General features: G+C 67.5%; 2 protein-coding genes across 3 annotated transcripts in view; one reads left to right on the forward strand and one right to left on the reverse strand.

Annotated features, from left to right (window-relative positions):
- The window catches only part of LOC141733800 (cadherin EGF LAG seven-pass G-type receptor 2-like), a 15,494-nt gene extending 14,084 nt beyond the window's left edge, over positions 1-1,410 (forward strand). The window contains exon 5 of the mRNA XM_074564701.1: positions 1,226-1,410. Coding sequence (XP_074420802.1) covers positions 1,226-1,410 — 185 coding nt within the window. The remainder of the gene's footprint in view (positions 1-1,225) is intronic.
- Positions 1,411-3,293: 1,883 nt separating this feature from the next.
- SORT1 (sortilin 1) lies at positions 3,294-14,940 on the reverse strand. 2 transcript variants are annotated; one of them, XM_074563955.1, is made up of 20 exons: positions 14,715-14,940; positions 12,500-12,559; positions 12,136-12,209; positions 11,897-11,999; positions 11,624-11,788; positions 11,252-11,325; positions 10,928-10,977; positions 10,596-10,723; positions 10,355-10,499; positions 9,367-9,522; positions 9,076-9,182; positions 8,666-8,768; positions 8,389-8,557; positions 8,103-8,293; positions 6,469-6,658; positions 6,213-6,329; positions 5,936-6,044; positions 5,554-5,660; positions 5,167-5,290; positions 3,294-3,383 (listed from the first exon to the last, which is right to left on the reverse strand). In XM_074563955.1, exons 1-20 carry the CDS (start codon positions 14,904-14,906, stop codon positions 3,369-3,371), a joined length of 2,379 nt encoding a protein of 792 aa, XP_074420056.1. In that variant the 5' UTR covers positions 14,907-14,940; the 3' UTR covers positions 3,294-3,368. The 2 variants fall into 2 exon arrangements, with proteins under 2 accessions (XP_074420056.1, XP_074420054.1); XM_074563953.1 differs by having other exon boundaries at positions 10,596-10,726.
- Between the last annotated feature and the right edge of the window lie 256 nt (positions 14,941-15,196).

Below are 15,196 nucleotides of genomic sequence, written 5' to 3' on the forward strand. Positions count from 1 at the left end.
GCGGAAGCACGGAAATGACGGAGTTGACCGGGTTGGGGGGGGGGGGGGGACATTTCAGATGATGGAACCCAAGCGTGGCCCCACCACCGCCAAAGCCACCACGGCCCCACGGGGGGGGTGGGGGGGTGTCACCTCAGCGCATCTCCATGGGTTTAGGTACCTCCAGGGTTGGGGGTTGGCGGCGGGGGGGGGGGGGGTTGGGGCACTCCACCACGGGCCTGGGCAGCAATCCCCAGAAGTTCTCCAGCCCTTTCTCCTCCTTCTCCAGAACCCACCCCCCCCCCCGTCTCCCCCCCCAGCTTTGTGTCCCGGCTCCGGCCACGCTCCACCACGTCCACGTCCCTTTTCCAGCCACTCTTTCCCCAGCTTGGAGCGTTCATGGGATTGGTGTGACCCAAGTGTAGGACCTGGCCCTTGGCCTTGGTGGCCCTCACACCGTGGTGACCCTCACGTTCTTGGTGGCCCTCACACTACACCGCTGGTGGCCCTGAAACCATGGTGACCCTCACGCCGTTGGTGGCCCTCATACCACGGTGACCCTCAAACCATTGGTGAACCCCACACCATGGTGACCCTCACACCGCTGGTGGCCCTCGCACCATGGTGACCCTCACACTGCTGGTGACTCACACCGTGGTGGCCCTCACATTGTTGGTTACCCTCACACCATGGTGACCCTCAAACCATTGGCGAACCCCACACCATGGTGACCCTCACACCGCTGGAGACCCTCACACCGAGGTGACCCTCAAACCATTGGTGGCCCTCGCACTGCTGGTGACTCTCACACCGTGGTGGCCCTCACACCGCTGGTGGCCCTCACCCTCACACCACGGTGACCCTCACACCGTGGTGACCCTCAAACCATTCATGAACCTCACACCGTTGGTGGCCCTCACACCGCTGGTAACCCTCACACCATGGTGGCCCTCGCACCGCTGGTGGCCCTGAAACCACGGTGACCCTCACACCGCCGGTGGCCCTCACATTGTTGGTTACCCTCACACCATTGGTGAACCCCACACCATGGTGGCCCTCACACTGTTGGTGGCTCTCACACCGTTGGTGGCCCTCACACTGTTGGTTACCCTCACACTGTGGTGACTCTCAAACCATTGGTGAACCCCACACCATGGTGACCCTCACATTGTTGGTGGCCCTCACACCGTGGTGACCCTCACACGTTGGTGGCCCTCACACTGTTGACCTCCAATCATGGGCCCAGCCTGGCCCGACTCCTCTGTGGAGCCACCCTACCCTCCAGCAGGTCAACGCGCCAACCTAGAAGACCCTGTGATTCTGTGGTGGCATCTGCCAAGGTTCTCGAGGGAGAACTCCGGCCCCTTGGCCAGCTCCTTGATGAAGATATTAACCAGAACCAGCCCCGAGCCCTGGGGACACCACTCCTGACCGGCCACCAACTGGATGTCCCTCCGTTCACCACCTCCAACCAGTTTGTCACCCATGGAAGAGTCCACCCTCCCCCAAGGCCTGAGCAACCAGTTCCTCCAGGAGAACCACATCAAAGGCTTTGCTGAAGCTCAAGATAACGCCCCATCCCTCTGCCCCCGGGGGGGGGGGGGCATGTCACAGCCCCCAGGTTGGCCAACACAGCCCCGAACCTTGGTGGCCGCGGGTTGTCCTGCAGGGTAGTGGCACTCGGGGTGACCCTCTCCATGCCCTTCCTCCCCCCCGCTCCGGTACCGAGGACACGGGGACAAGCCTGGAATTCCCCGGATCCTGCTCCTGGGGGGTGGGGGGCACCTTCTCTACCCTTCAGCCATCCCGTGTCGTGCCCCCCCCCCCGTCCCATCCCCCCCCCCCACCCACCACCACCAGTTCACCAGGGCTACTGGTCAGTGATGGGAAAGGGGCTCGGTGACACCCCCCCCCCCCCCCCCGCCGCCCCCAGCTCCCCAGGGTGGACCCTGTGTGTTCCCCCCCATGCGCTGGGGCTGTGCCCCCCCCCCCGGCCCCGGGCCCCGGGCAGGGGCGGGGGACACGCGCGCGGAGCAGAAGCCACATGTCACGACAGCAGGGCCCTATCGCGATAGGGTCGTGAGGGGCGGGGGAGCAAAAGGCCGGGGTGGGGGGGGGTGGGAGGGGGTGGGGGGGGTGGCGTCTGCACCCCCCCTCCATCCTGCTGCCCCCCATCCCAATGCCCCCCCCCCCCCAACTGCACCCCACAACCCACATTGGGGCTGGAGGGGGGGGGGGGGGGGCGGTTATCAGGCAAAGCCCCCCCTCCCCCCCCGCCCCTGTCCTGGGGGGGGTTCACATAAAGCCCCCGCACCCCCAGCTGAGAGGCGGCGGGGGGGGGGGGGCTGTCGTGGGGTGCAAACCCCCCACCCCCCCCCAAAAAATGGGGGATTTCCAGTGTAAGGAGACTGTTACCAGTGCTGGGACCAAACCCTGGCAGGGTGCAAGCGGGGGGGGGGGCGCGGGGGGGGGCATGGGGGGGGCAATGCCAGCCCACAGCGAACAGACCCGCCGTGGGGCAGGGAGGGGGGGCCGGGGTGGGATGCTCCTCTCATCCCCCCCCTGCCCTGTCCTGCCTGCACCGCTGCCGGCTGGGAGTGGGGGGGGGAACCGGGACTGAGCCCCCCCCCCCCGCCCCAGCCCCCGGGGTAAAGAGCTTCAAGCTTTAATTCATTATTGCTGCGTTTCCCTCGGCCAAGACCAGCCCGGGGGGGGGTGTGGGGTGTGTAAAATGGGGAGGGGGGAAGAGCTGGGCCGCTACCCCCCCCGGCCATGGGGACCCCCCCTCCCCCCGCAAGTTGGGGGGGTTTTAGGGGCGGGGGGGGCCCCAGCAGCATCGCCGGCCGCCCGGCTTTGTATTGCTTTGGAGAAGAAAGAGGAGCGGGGCCGGGAGCCGCGGGCAAAGGTGGCTGCTGCCCCCCCCCCCCGACCCCCCCCCCCCCAACAGAGACACCCCCCCCTCCTGCCGGCAGCGGTGACACCTCAGGGCTCGTCCCCAGCACCCTGGGGACAAGGGGGGGGGGAGTGGGGGGGTCGGAGGCTGCTCCTCCAAGCTGCTACTCGGTCGGCCTTAAAATAAAACAGCCCAGAAAAGGGAAAAATAAAAGACCATAAAAGCTCCCCGCCCCCCCCACCAAGGGTTAAACCCCTGCGTGGGTTGTGGCCCCCCCCCACCAAGCAACGAAGCTGCCCACCCCCCCCTCCCAGGCAGGGGGTGCGGGGGGGTCCCTGCCTGCGTCGGGGGGTCTCTGACAGCGCCGGGGGGGACAACCGTCCTGCACAAGGGGGGTCCGTCCTGCGCGAGGCGGGGGGGGTGTCTCTGTTCTACACGGGGGGGTCCCTGCCAGCGCGGTGCAGGGTAGGTGGCAGCGTCCCCAGCGTCAGCGCCGTCACTCCAGGAGGTCCTGGGGAAGAGACGCAGCCGTCACCCGCCGCCGTCCCCCCCCCGGGCACCGCTGCCCCCCAAGAGAGCCAGAGAATCCCAGACTGGCTGAGGGGGGGGGTGGGAAGGGACCTCTGGGGATCACCCCGTCCCACCCCCGGCCAGAGCAGGGTCACCCAGAGCAGGTGGCACAGGAACGCGTCCAGGGGGGGTTGGGATGTCTCCAGAGACGGAGACTCCCCCACCTCTCTGGGCAGCCTGTGCCAGGGCTCTGCCACCCTCAGGGTGAAGAAGTTCCTCCTCATGTTGAGATGGAACTTCCCATGGGCAAGTTTGTGCCCGTTGCCCCTTGTCCTGTCCCCGGGCACCACTGAGAAGAGCCTGGCCCCATCCTCCTGACACCCCCCCTTTCAGTATTTATCAGCGTTGATAAGATCCCCCCTCAGCCGTCTTTTTTCCAGACTGAAGAGACCCAAATCCCTCAGCCTTTCTTCATCAGAGAGATGTTCCAGTCCCCTCAGCATCTTGGTAGCCCTGGAGAGGGGACAGCAAAGGGCTACCGAGATGCCGAGGGGGCTGGAACATCTCTCTTATCATAGAATCACGGAACGGTTCAGGTTGGGAGGGACCTTAAAGATCATCTTGTCCCACCCCCCTGCCCTGGGCAGGGACACCTCCCACCAGCCCAGGTTGCTCCAAGCCCCGTCCAACCTGGCCTTGAACCCCTCCAGGGATGGGGCAGCCACAGCTTCTCTGGGCAACCTGGGCCAGGGTCCCACCACCCTCACAGCCAAGAATTGCTTCCTTACGAAGAAAGGCTGAGGGATTTGGGTCTTTTCAGTCTGGAAAAAGACGGCTGAGGGGGGATCTTATCAACGCTGATAAATACTGACAGGGGGGGTGTCAGGAGGATGGGGCCAGGCTCTTCTCAGTGGTGCCCGGGGACAGGACAAGGGGCAACGGGCACAAACTTGACCATGGGAAGTTCCATCTCAACACGAGGAGGAACTTCTTCACCCTGAGGGTGGCAGAGCCCTGGCACAGGCTGCCCAGAGAGGTGGGGGAGTCTCCGTCTCTGGAGACATCCCAAACCCCCCCGGACGCGTTCCTGTGCCACCTGCTCTGGGTGACCCTGCTCTGGCAGGAGGTGGGACTGGGTGATCCCCAGAGGTCCCTTCCCACGCCCCCCTCGGCCAGTCTTGGGATTGTGGGATTCTCCGGCAGTTCCCTGTCCTTCTGGAACCGGGGAGCCCAGAACTGGCCCCAGTGCTCCAGCTGTGGCCTCCCCAGGGCAGAGCCGAGGGGGAGGATGAACCTCCCTCCACCCGCTGGCCACGCTCTTCTTGATGCCCCCCCCACCCAGGATGCCATTGGCCTTCTTGGCCACCAGGGCCCATCGCTGGCTCACGGGCAACTTGGTGTCCCCCAGGGCTCCCAGGTCATCGGTGGATATATGGAACAGGACTGGACCCGGTACTGACCCCCAGGGACCACCACTCGCCGCCGACCTCCAACTCGACGCCGTGCCCCCACCGTCACGCCCCTCGGAGCTCCGGCTTTCCACCAGTTTTCCATCCCCCCCTCCCCCCCCCACCGCTCTCCATTCATCCGACCCCCGCTTCCCAAGCTTCCCCAGGAGGATGCTGTGGGAGACGGCGTCCGACGCCTCGCCGAAGTCAAGGCAGGCAACGCTCACCGCCCTCCCCTCGTCTCTCCATCCAGTCCTCCGCCGGAGGCTGGGGGGGGTCCTTTGGAAGGGGTGGGGGGTGGGGGGGGACACGGGACACGCACGCGGCCACGCTCACCTCGTCGGAGTCATCGTGGTAGCCCCCTTTGCTGGCCGGGGTGCCGGGGTCCAGCGCGTCTATCCCTTCCACGCCGTTGGCCTCCGCGTGCTGCCGGAGGACGGAGTAGCGATGGACCAGGAACCTGCGGGAGCCAGAGGAAAGTGTGTGTGGGGGGGGACGTGTGGGGTCACCTGTACCTCCAGCATGTCCCCCCTGCGGATGGGGGGGACACTCACCCGGCACGTCCCCCCGCCCCGGCGCGGGGAAAACACTCATCCTGCAAAGAGCTGGGTGCGGGTAGGGGGTGCTCCCCAGGGATTGCCGGGATCTTGGTGGGGGGGGGGGGGGGCGGCACGACATGGGGTCACCCCAGCCCCGCGGTGACAAGGACGGAGGGTCCCTCACCTGCCCCCGCAGACGTATTTCTTGACGAGGAGGACTCCGGCCACGGCGGTGACGAGCAGCACGGCCACCACGGCCAGGATGATGGGGGTGGAGCTGGTGGACGCCGCCTGCGGAGGAAGAACCCCCAGTTTTGGGGGGGGGGAGGTAGGGGGTTGGGGGGGGTGTCACCGCGTCCCCGACACCTCAGGGAGGGGAGTAAAAGCCACCAGGTCCCCGCAGCACCCAGCCAGGATCCGGGCGGGCGGATTGAGGCAGGAGATTCCTGCCCATGGCGGAGTTCTTGGCTCCACGGCTACGGGCAGGAGATGGCCCGACGCCCGGAGCCGTCACCGCACCCGGCCAGTGTCACCGTCACCTCCTGGCCGGTGTCACCGTCACCTACCAGCTGGCTGGGGTTGAGGAAGTTGCTGGTGCATTTCTTCTTCATGTCCTTCTCCTCCCGGCTCGGGCTCTCCCCTCCCGAACACTTATCCCCGGGGATTTTCCGGTACCTGGAGATGGGAGAAGTGACGCCGCCTTGGTGACACCCGCAGCCGCTTCCCAAGGACCGCCACCCCTCCAATTCCAAGGCGACGGGGCAGGATTCCCCAAGGATTTGGGGGTTTCCGCCCTGCTCCTGCCCCACGCCGGCTCCGGCGGTGACGTTGGCCGAGCTTTACCCGCTGGTTTTGAGCAGCTCCCGCCGGCCGTAGAGGCAGAATTCCAAGTCGTGTCCCTTCAGCTCCGGCTGCTCCACGCAGACGGATTGGTTCTCCGGTCGGTAGTACCCAAAATCGCTGCGGGAAGAAGGAGATGAGAGCGACCCCTCTCCCACACCAGCACCACCACCACCACCTCAAGCCCACCCGGGAGGGGTGAGACCCATCCCGCCCCGGGGCCGGGGGGGAGGAGGGAAGACGGGATGACGGAAGGTACCAGAGGAAATCCTCCAGGGTGCAGGGACAGACGGACGGTTGCTTGGTCACGGCGTAGTCCCGGCCGTTCTGGCAGACGGAGGATTTGCGGAGCCGGCGGTATTGTTCCTTGTAGCCCAGTATGCAGCCGTCGCTGGGGTCGCTGGGATCGCTGGAGTGCGCCAGCCAGATGGTGTAGTCCTTGTCCTCGCCTGCGAGGGACGGGGCTCAGCGCCGCGGGGTCCCCGGGCCGGGGGGGGACGACGCACACCGGGGATGTCACCGCCGTGGGGAACCAGCCCGGCACGAGCCACGGGACCCCCGACCCGGTGAGACCCCGGCGCACCGTCCCCGCGGTGGGGACCCGGGGCCACGCTCCCCAGGGACAGACTCCGATAGTGTCACCCGCACCGAGGGTGGGGGGAAAAGAGCGTCCCCCAGCCCAGTCCCGGCTGTCCCCAGCCCCGGCTGTCCCCAGCCCGGCCCTGGCTGTCCCCAGCCCTGGTTGTCCCCAGCCTCAGTTGTCCCCAGCCCAGCCCTGGCTGTCCCCAGCCCCGGTTGTCCCATCCTGGCTGTCCCCAGTCCTAGTTGTCCCCAGCCCAGCCCTGGCTGTCCCATCCTGGCTGTCCCCAGACCTGGTTGTCCCCAGCCCAGTCCCAGCTGTCCCCAGCCCGCTCCTGGCTGTCCCCAGCTCCAGTTGCCTCCTAGCCCAGTCCTGGCTGTCCCTAGTCCTGGCTGTCCCCAGCCCAGTCCTGGTTGTCCCCAGTCCCCGTTGTCCCCAGTCCCCGTTGTCCCCCAGACCAGTCCTGGTTGTCCCAAGCCCTGGTTGTCCCTGGTCCGGTCCTGGCTGTCCCTGGCCCTGGTTGTCCCCAGCCTCAGTTGTCCTCAGCCCAGTCCCGGTTGTCCCCAGTCCCAGTTGTCCCTGGCCCGGTTCCGGCTGTCCCCGGCCTTGGTTGTCCCCAGCCCCAGCTGTCCCCAGCCCTGGTTGTCCCCAGTCCCAGTTGTCCCCAAGCCTGATTGTCCCCAGCCCCGGTTGTCCCCCAGACCAGTCCTGGTTGTCCCCAGCCCTGCTTGTCCCTGGCCCAGTCCCAGCTGTCCCCGGCCCTGATTGTCCCTGGCCCTGGCTGTCCCCAGCCCAGTCCTGGCTGTCCCCAACCCCAGTTGTCCCCAGCCCAGCTCTCGTTGTCCCATCCTGACTGTCCCCAGCCCTGGTTGTCCCCAGCCCAGTCCTGGCTGTCCTCAGCCCTGCTTGTCCCTGACCCTGTCTGTCCCCAGTCCTCATTGTCCCCAGCCCTGGTTGTCCCCCAGACCAGTCCTGGTTGTCCGAATCCCTGGTTGTCCCTGGCCCAGTCCCAAATGTCCCCGGCCCTGGCTGTCCCCAGCCCCAGTTCTCCCCAGCTCAGCCCCGGTTGATCCCAGTCCTGGTTGTCCCCCAGCCCAACCCAGCCCTGGTTGTCCCATCCTGCTTGTCCCCAGCCCCAGCTGTCCCCCAGCTCAGTCTTGGTTGTCCCAAGCCCTGGTTGTCCCTGGCCCAGTCCTGGCTGTCCCCACCTCAGTCGTCCCCAGCCCGGCCCTGGCTGTCCCTAGTCCTGCTTGTCCCCAGCCCAGGTTGTCCCTCTCCCCGTTTGTCCCCAGCTGTCCCCCAACAGCTCTCACAGGTCCTGCTGAGCAGCTCGCTGAAGTCGATGGTGTAGGAGACCCATTTTCGGGAGAGGAAGTTGCCGCGGAAGCCCCAGATGCTGACGTTCATGGAACGAGCCCCCGGCTCCGAGGCCAGCCCGGTGAAGAAGATGGGCTCCTTGGAGAAGACGTACTTGTACCAGCACTGCCCTTCGTCCGTCGAGAACCTGCCGCGCCAGGGGACAAGCGGGTCAACGAGCCACCTCCCGCGGCACCCCCTGTCCCCGCCACCTCCCTTCGCTCGGGGACAGCCTGTGCGTACTCGATGACGTTGACGGGCTGGCTGGTGTGCTCGATGGCCACGATGAGCCCCCCCGAGTCCAGGATGGCGTAATGGTGCGGCCCCTCCAGCATCCGGGCCCAGGTGTAACCCCCGTCGTCCGAGATGTAGACGTCGGGGCTCATCACCGAGATGGCCCCCCCGACGCTCCCTGGGAGAAAGGACGGGGTGACGGTGGCGGGGTGACGGTGGCGGGGGAAGGTGACACAAAGACCAAGGCTCCCCGTCCCCGCCAACCGCCCCGCGGGGGGTTCGGTACCGTGGGCGATGACGATGCCGACGGCGTTGGGCTCGGAGAGGGGAGCCATGGGGACGTTCAGCTTCTGGGAGATGCTGTAGGAGGCGTGGATGTGGAGGCTGCACTGCAAGCGCAAGAGGAGAGCCCGTGGGGACCAGCACCGGGGGCGGCGGGGCGGGGGGGGGACACACGACAATTCGCCCATTAACTCCCAGTGGCTACTGGGGACCACCGCCAGGACACCCCCTCCCCACCAAAAACCTCCCCAGGGCTTGTCGTGCGGCCCCACGGTGCGACCCGCAGCCCTCAGCATCGCCGGCGGGGGCTGCGGGACGGATTCCTCGCCCCCCCAGCATCCCCCTGGCGGAGGACGGAGGATACCCCCGAGGGGAACGGCACCGGGACCCCCCCACCCCCGGGGACGGACCCACCTCTTCCTTGCTCCTGGCCGTGGAGTCGCAGGTGGTGTTTTTGGGTTTCCGCAGCGGCACCCACTCCCCGCCGCGGTCAAAAGTGATCACGGACTGGATGGAATTGTCTGGTGGGAGGAAGAGGAGGAAGAGCCGCCGGCGTCGGGAGGATGCCCGGCATCTCCTCACCCCCCGCCGGCACGGGGAGGTCACGCTCCCCTCCGGCCACCCCCCCGCCACGGCCAACCCTGGCGAGGTGTCACCCCGGTTTTGGGGTGGGGGAAGGGGACACACGGAGAGGCGGCCGCCCACCTTCGGAGAGGACGCTGGTGATGTAGATGCCGCGCAGGGAGGTGACGTTGGTGAAGTCGGTCTCCCCGCCGGTGGTGGTGTAGAGGTGCCGCTCCAAGGACTTGGAGTAGACGATGCCGCGGTCGTCGGAGGTGTAAATGGTGCCAAAACCCGTGTCTGCAAGAGGGACAGCAGTGAGCTGCGGGGTGGGGGTGGCGGCGGGGGGGTGGCTGCTCCCACTGGGCCACCACAGACCGGCATCGGCACCAGCAAACCACCCCCCCGCCGGGGTGTCTCGGGAAGAGGAGAAACTCCCCAGCGCCGCAAAAGGGACCCAGCGTGGTGACGGGGGACCCAGCGCGGTGACGGTCCCCGCGTGCTGCAAACGGCAGCCTGCTAATTAGCAACGCCTTAATCATAGAAGCACAGAAGGGTTCGGCGTGGAAGGGACCTTAAAGCCCAGCCAGTGCCACCCCCTGCCCTGGGCAGGGACACCTCCCACCAGCCCAGGTTGCTCCAAGCCCCGTCCAACCTGGCCTTGAACCCCTCCAGGGATGGGGCAGCCACAGCTTCTCTGGGCAACCTGGGCCAGGGGCTCACCGCCCTCACAGCCAAGAATTTCTTCCCGATATCCAATCTAAATCTCCCCTTTTTCCATTTGAAGCCATTCCCCCTCGTCCCATGGCTCCCCTCCCTGCTCCAGAGTCCCTCCCTAGCTTTCCTGGAGCCCCTTTAGGGACTGGAAGGGGCTGGAAGGTCTCCCCGGAGCCTTCTCTTCTCCAGGCTGAACCCCCCCAGCTCTCTCAGCCTGTCCCCACAGCAGAGGGGCTCCAGCCCTCCCAGCAGCTCCGGGGCCTCCTCCGGCCCCGCTCCAACAGCTCCGTCTCCTTCTTAACGCAAAAGCCCTTTTCCTCCAAAGCCCAGCCGAGCCCCGCGCTGGGAGCTGCAGAGACGGTGCCGGTTGTCCCCCAACCCTTGGATGCGTCCCCTGTCACCCGGTGCCGCTCACCTCCCGGCTCGTCCACGTGCATGAACACCAGGTCGTCGTTTGCCGCCAGGATGGAGTAAAACTGCTCGTGGCCGACGGACGGGAGCTGCGCCATGTTCCAGGTCTCGCCTTGGTCGAGGGAGACGTGGATGCGCCGGGTGGTACCCTGAGGAAGGCCAAAGCATCGTCAGCCTTCGTCTTCGACGCCGAAGCGGGGGGGACAAGCCGCCAGCCCAGAAAAGGCGAGGGGGGGGACGAGGACCTTCTCTGTCATAACGGAGGCAAAAAGGAAGCGTCCTCCCAGGCCGAAGGAGTAAATCTTGGTGCCGATGACCTTGAAGGCTTTGCCGAAGTCGGAGGTTTTCTTGAGCTCCAGTAACCCCAGATCAGCTTCTTAAGAAGAAGGGACGGGGGATTAACGGGGGATTAATTAATATTTCCCCCCCCCACCCCCCAGCCTCCGGCTCTTCCCAAGCTCTCTGTGGGGGGCTCTGCCCCGGGGGGGGTGGGAGGCTCCCGCAGACCCCCCCCCCGGCCCCCCTGAAGTGACAGTGACACCCCGAAGGAGGTGAGGGGGGAGGAGGAAGGACTTACTGCAGGAGTTGTTCAGGTAGGTGGTGAAGAAGATGGTGTCGTTCGCACCCCTGGGGGAGAAAAAAGTGAAGAGGGGGGGGGACGGGACACACACGGACGACACAACCCCCCCCCCCCCCTCGCCCAATCCAGGTGGGACACGGTGGTCCAAGATGCCACCGCCTGCAGACGTGGCATCGCTCCCGGGGGTTTGGGTGTGTGTGTGGGGGGTGTCCCCCTGACGGCTCACGCTGCCATCCCCCCCCCCGCCACCAAATTATTCCACTCCCCCCGCTCCAAATTATCTCTGCCCCCCCCCAAGAATAAAAAGCGGACAACGCTCACCACTTGGCCAGACAGACGGCTTTGTGGATCTCCTCCCACGTCTCCCCGAAATCCTTGGAGACCCAGAGCCCGTTCTGCAAGAGCCGAGGGGTTGGTTATAAGCGACGCCCCCCCCCCCCCCCCATAAAAACAAACAGCCTCCCCCCCAACTCCGGGGGCTGCAAACCCCCATCCCCAACTGCGGTTCCCCCCCCACCCCGCCACCCCCATCCCTGTGGGATGCCTCCCCCATCCAGCCCAGGACTCGTGTCCACGATCCAGCTCATCCGTAGGGAAGCATCACCCTCGTCCAGCCCCATTTTGGCGGGGGGAGGGGGGTGGGGGTGTGGGGGGGGTGTCTCATCCTGCCCGCCCCCCCCTCCCGGCTCTCACCTCGGTGCTGAGGGCCAGCAGGCAGTGGGATTTTTGGGGGTGGTAGGAGATCTGCACCAGGGGGTGGAAGGGTAAATCCGTCTGGATAAAATTCTTGGCAAAATCGGAGGAGCGGAAGATCCTGCCGCCGCGGCTGCCGCCGGAGACGTCGCCCGTCAGGATAACCTGGGGGTGGGGGGGAAATTCACGGAGCAGAATATCAGCCACCCCGGGAAAAAAATCTACCGGGAGACGGCGAGGGGGGGGGGGGGTCCTGGGGGAGCGACGTCCTACCTTTCCCGAGTTTTCCGGGCCGATGGCCATGCCGAACTCGGTGCGGATGAAGGTGTTGTTGATGAGGCCGGTGATGTCCTTGAAGGTTTTGCCGTAGTCCTCGCTGGAAGGGAGGGACGGGCACGGTGAGGAGGTGGGGGGGGGGGGGGGGATGGGGAGCTGCTCCCGGAGGTCCCCGCTGTGTCACCCGCGGGGTCCCCGGGGCGCAGGGGGCGGGGGGGGTGGTGGGGGGGGCTCACCTGCGGTAGAGCTTGGACTGGCCAAAGCTCATGATGACCAGCGGCACCTGGAAGGTCGTCAGGACCAGGATGACCTGGGCGGGGGGGGGACGGGACGACACGGGGACAGACAGACAGACAATCAGGGTGACACCCAGAGCCCCAAGGACCACCCCCCCACCTTATTGTCCCCCCCCTCCCCGAGGGAGAAGGGCTGTCCCCTCCCCGGGACATCCCCCCCCCCCGACTTCATCCCAGTCCCTGCTTTGGGTCCCACCAGTCCTGCAGCCCCTCGGGCACAGGAGGGGGACGCCATTGTCCCGTCCCCCCCCCCCCCAAAAGAGGGAACTTTGGGGGGTGAAGCCCCCCCCCCCCCAGCACTTACCCCCGTGCTGTCGCCCACCCAGGACAGTGACACGGAGCCGCTGAGGTCATCGAAGACGCACTGCGAGGCAAGAGATGGCAAAAGCACACTGTCACCCGGGGGGGGGGGACACGACACAAGCACCGGACACGCCCCCCCCCCCCCAGGACAGGGCTGCAACGAGCCCCGTGGCCACCCCCTCCCAGGGGACGCTGGGGTCCCGGCACCCTCCCCTGCCACCCAGGCAGGTGACACTACCCCGTCCCCACAGCATGGGGGGTGGGGGGGTCCCCTCTGTGCCACTCACCCCCTCCCTGAGCCCCCACCCCCACCCCCCCCACCCCACTCAGGCTGCCAGGCAGCTGCCTGCAAGCCAGAGACCCCCACGGTGGCACTGGGGGACACTGGTTTGGACTGGAGCGGGCAGATGGGAGCGGGGTGGGGGTTGGCTGGGGACACCCACGGGACACGGGGGGACACCTGCGGGGGACAGGGACGCCGGCAGCCCCAGGCAGGCAGGGAGAAGGGGAGCCCTGCGGCGGGGACAAGGTCAGGGCCGCGGTGTCCCCGACACCCCCGGAGCGCCGGGGAGAGGTGACAGGGAGGGGACCCCCGCGGTGCCACCCCGTCCCCGTGTCCCACCCTGCGGGAGGCATCCCCTTATGGAGGCCGGGGGGGGGGGGGAAAATAAGGGGGAAGAAAGGTTAAACTGGTGCGGGACCAGTCAAGGGACTGGTCAAACTGGGCTGGCAAAGCCACCGCCACCCAGCGGCAACCGGCCGGGCGCAGCCGGTGGCCGAGAGCCAACGGATCCCGGCCCGGATCCGTCCCCCCCCCCCCCCCCTCCCGCCCCGGCCCTGCCTGGGTTAATGATCAACCCGCGGGGACGAGGTCAGGATCCCCCTGTCTGTCCGTCCGTCCGTCCGTCCGCCCTCTCCCCCAGTCTGTCCATGGGGGTCTGGGGCGGGGGCTGCTCCCCACCGGGGGGGGTTACCGGGGGCAGGGGGGGCTCTGTCTCCCGCCCGCTGGCAGGCGGTGTCCGTCCGTCTGTCCGTCCCTGCGCAGGCGCCCGTCCCGCTGCAGCAGGTGCCTCTGCTGGCACCCGCAGGGCAGCGCCCGGTCTGTCCCTCTGTCTGTCCCTCTGTCCCGTCCGGCCCCCCCAGGTCCTGCCCCAGCCGGCACAGGGGGAGCCGGGGGGGGTGTCTGTCCCTCCATCCCACGGGGTGTAGGGGGGTGTCTGTCTGTCTGTCCACCCCGGGGGGTGTAGGGGGGCATCTGTCTGTCCCACGGGGTGTAGGGGGGTGTCTGTCTGTCCATCCGTCTGTCCCAGGGGGTGCGGAGGGGGGTGTCTGTCTGTCCCAGGGAGTGTAGGGGAGTGCCTGTCCGTCTGTCTGTCCATCCCAGGAGATGCAGAGGGGCTGTCTGTCCATCCCAGGGTATGTGTGTGGGGGGGGTCTGTCTGTCTGTCCGTCCCAGAGAGTGTAGGGGGGCGTCTGTCCGTCCTTCCCAGGGGGTGTAGGGGGTACGTCTGTCTGTCTGTCTGTCCATCCCAGGGGATGTGGGGGTTGTCTGTCCGCCTGTCTGTCTGTCCCAGGGGATATAGGAGGGATGTCTGTCTGTCCATTCCAGGGGATATGGGGGGGGGGGTGTGTCTGTCTGTCTGTCTGTCCCAAGGGATGTCGGGGGAGATCTCCGTGTGTCTGTCTGTCCCAGAGGACGTGGGGAGGGGGATGTCTGTCCACCTGTCCCAGGGGATGCAGGGGAGGACGTCTGTCTGTCCGTCCATCTGTCTGTCCCAGGGAACGTGGGGAGGGGGACGTCTGTCTGTCTGTCTGTCTGTCCGTCCCTCCACCCCAGGCGATGGAGAGGGATGTCTGTCCGTCTGTCCCAGGGGAGGGTGTCCGTCCGTCCGTCCGTCCGCCTGCCTGTCCATCCCAGGGGATGGAAGGGGGGTGTCTGTCTGTCTGTCCGTCCCTCCGTCCCAGGGCATGCAGGAGGGGTGTCCGTCCATCCGTCCCGCCCCACAAGAAGCCACCTGCCCTCGCCAGGCCCCGCCAGGCCCCGGGGCGGGGACCTGTCCGCCCGTCCCTCGGTCGGTCCGTCCGTCCCACAGGCGCCGGCCGGGGCGAGGCGGGGGGGGGGCGGTGGTGGTGCCCGTCCGCCTGTCCCCCGGGGGACTCCCCGCTGTCCCCCGCCCCCCGCTTCCCCCGGAGCCCGTCCGTCCGTCCGGACTCACCTGGTGCGTGTTGTTACCGAGGGCGGCCGGGACGCCGCGCAGGCCGCCGCAGGCCTCGCCCCCCGCCGCCACCGCCGCCGCCATCCCGCCGCCGCGGGGGTCCCGGTGCCGGTGTCGCAGCCCCAGCGCCACCGCCGCCCCCAGCGCCAGCGTCAGCCCCGCCGCCAGCCGCGCCGCCCCGCGCGGCCCCATGGCGACTCCGGTCGCCGCCGCCGCCCCGCGTACCGGCCCGCCGCCGCCCGCCCCCCGCCTCCCATTGGCCGCCGCCGCGAACCGCCCCGCCCCCGCGACGCGCCCCCCCGCTGGGATTGGCTGAAGGAGATGTCGCTCTAAACTGCCGCACGCCTCCCCGGCGACACGCCTTGCGGTTAGCCCCTTCTCGTGTCAATCACTGGCCTCCTCTTCCCGTGATTGGCCGGCAGCGCTTGCACGATGGGTGCGAGCCCGCCCTCTCTCTGGTGACCCCGGGCTCTAATCTACCT

This window comes from Larus michahellis, chromosome 21 (genome assembly GCF_964199755.1).
Source record: "Larus michahellis chromosome 21, bLarMic1.1, whole genome shotgun sequence".
In the NCBI taxonomy this organism is placed as follows: domain Eukaryota; kingdom Metazoa; phylum Chordata; class Aves; order Charadriiformes; family Laridae; genus Larus; species Larus michahellis.

What these genes read in the sequence shown, in the direction of transcription:
- SORT1 (XM_074563953.1), bottom strand. Translation starts at nt 14,906, where the DNA reads ATGGGGCCGCGCGGGGCGGCGCGGCTGGCGGCGGGGCTGACGCTGGCG. An exon ending in GCCCGGAAAACTCGGGAAAG is followed by an intron (nt 11,789 to 11,896) that starts GTAGGACGTCGC and finishes CCCCACCCCCAG; the next exon opens with GTTATCCTGACGGGCGACGT. An exon ending in CAGCCCGTCAACGTCATCGA is followed by an intron (nt 8,294 to 8,388) that starts GTACGCACAGGC and finishes CTGGCGCGGCAG; the next exon opens with GTTCTCGACGGACGAAGGGC.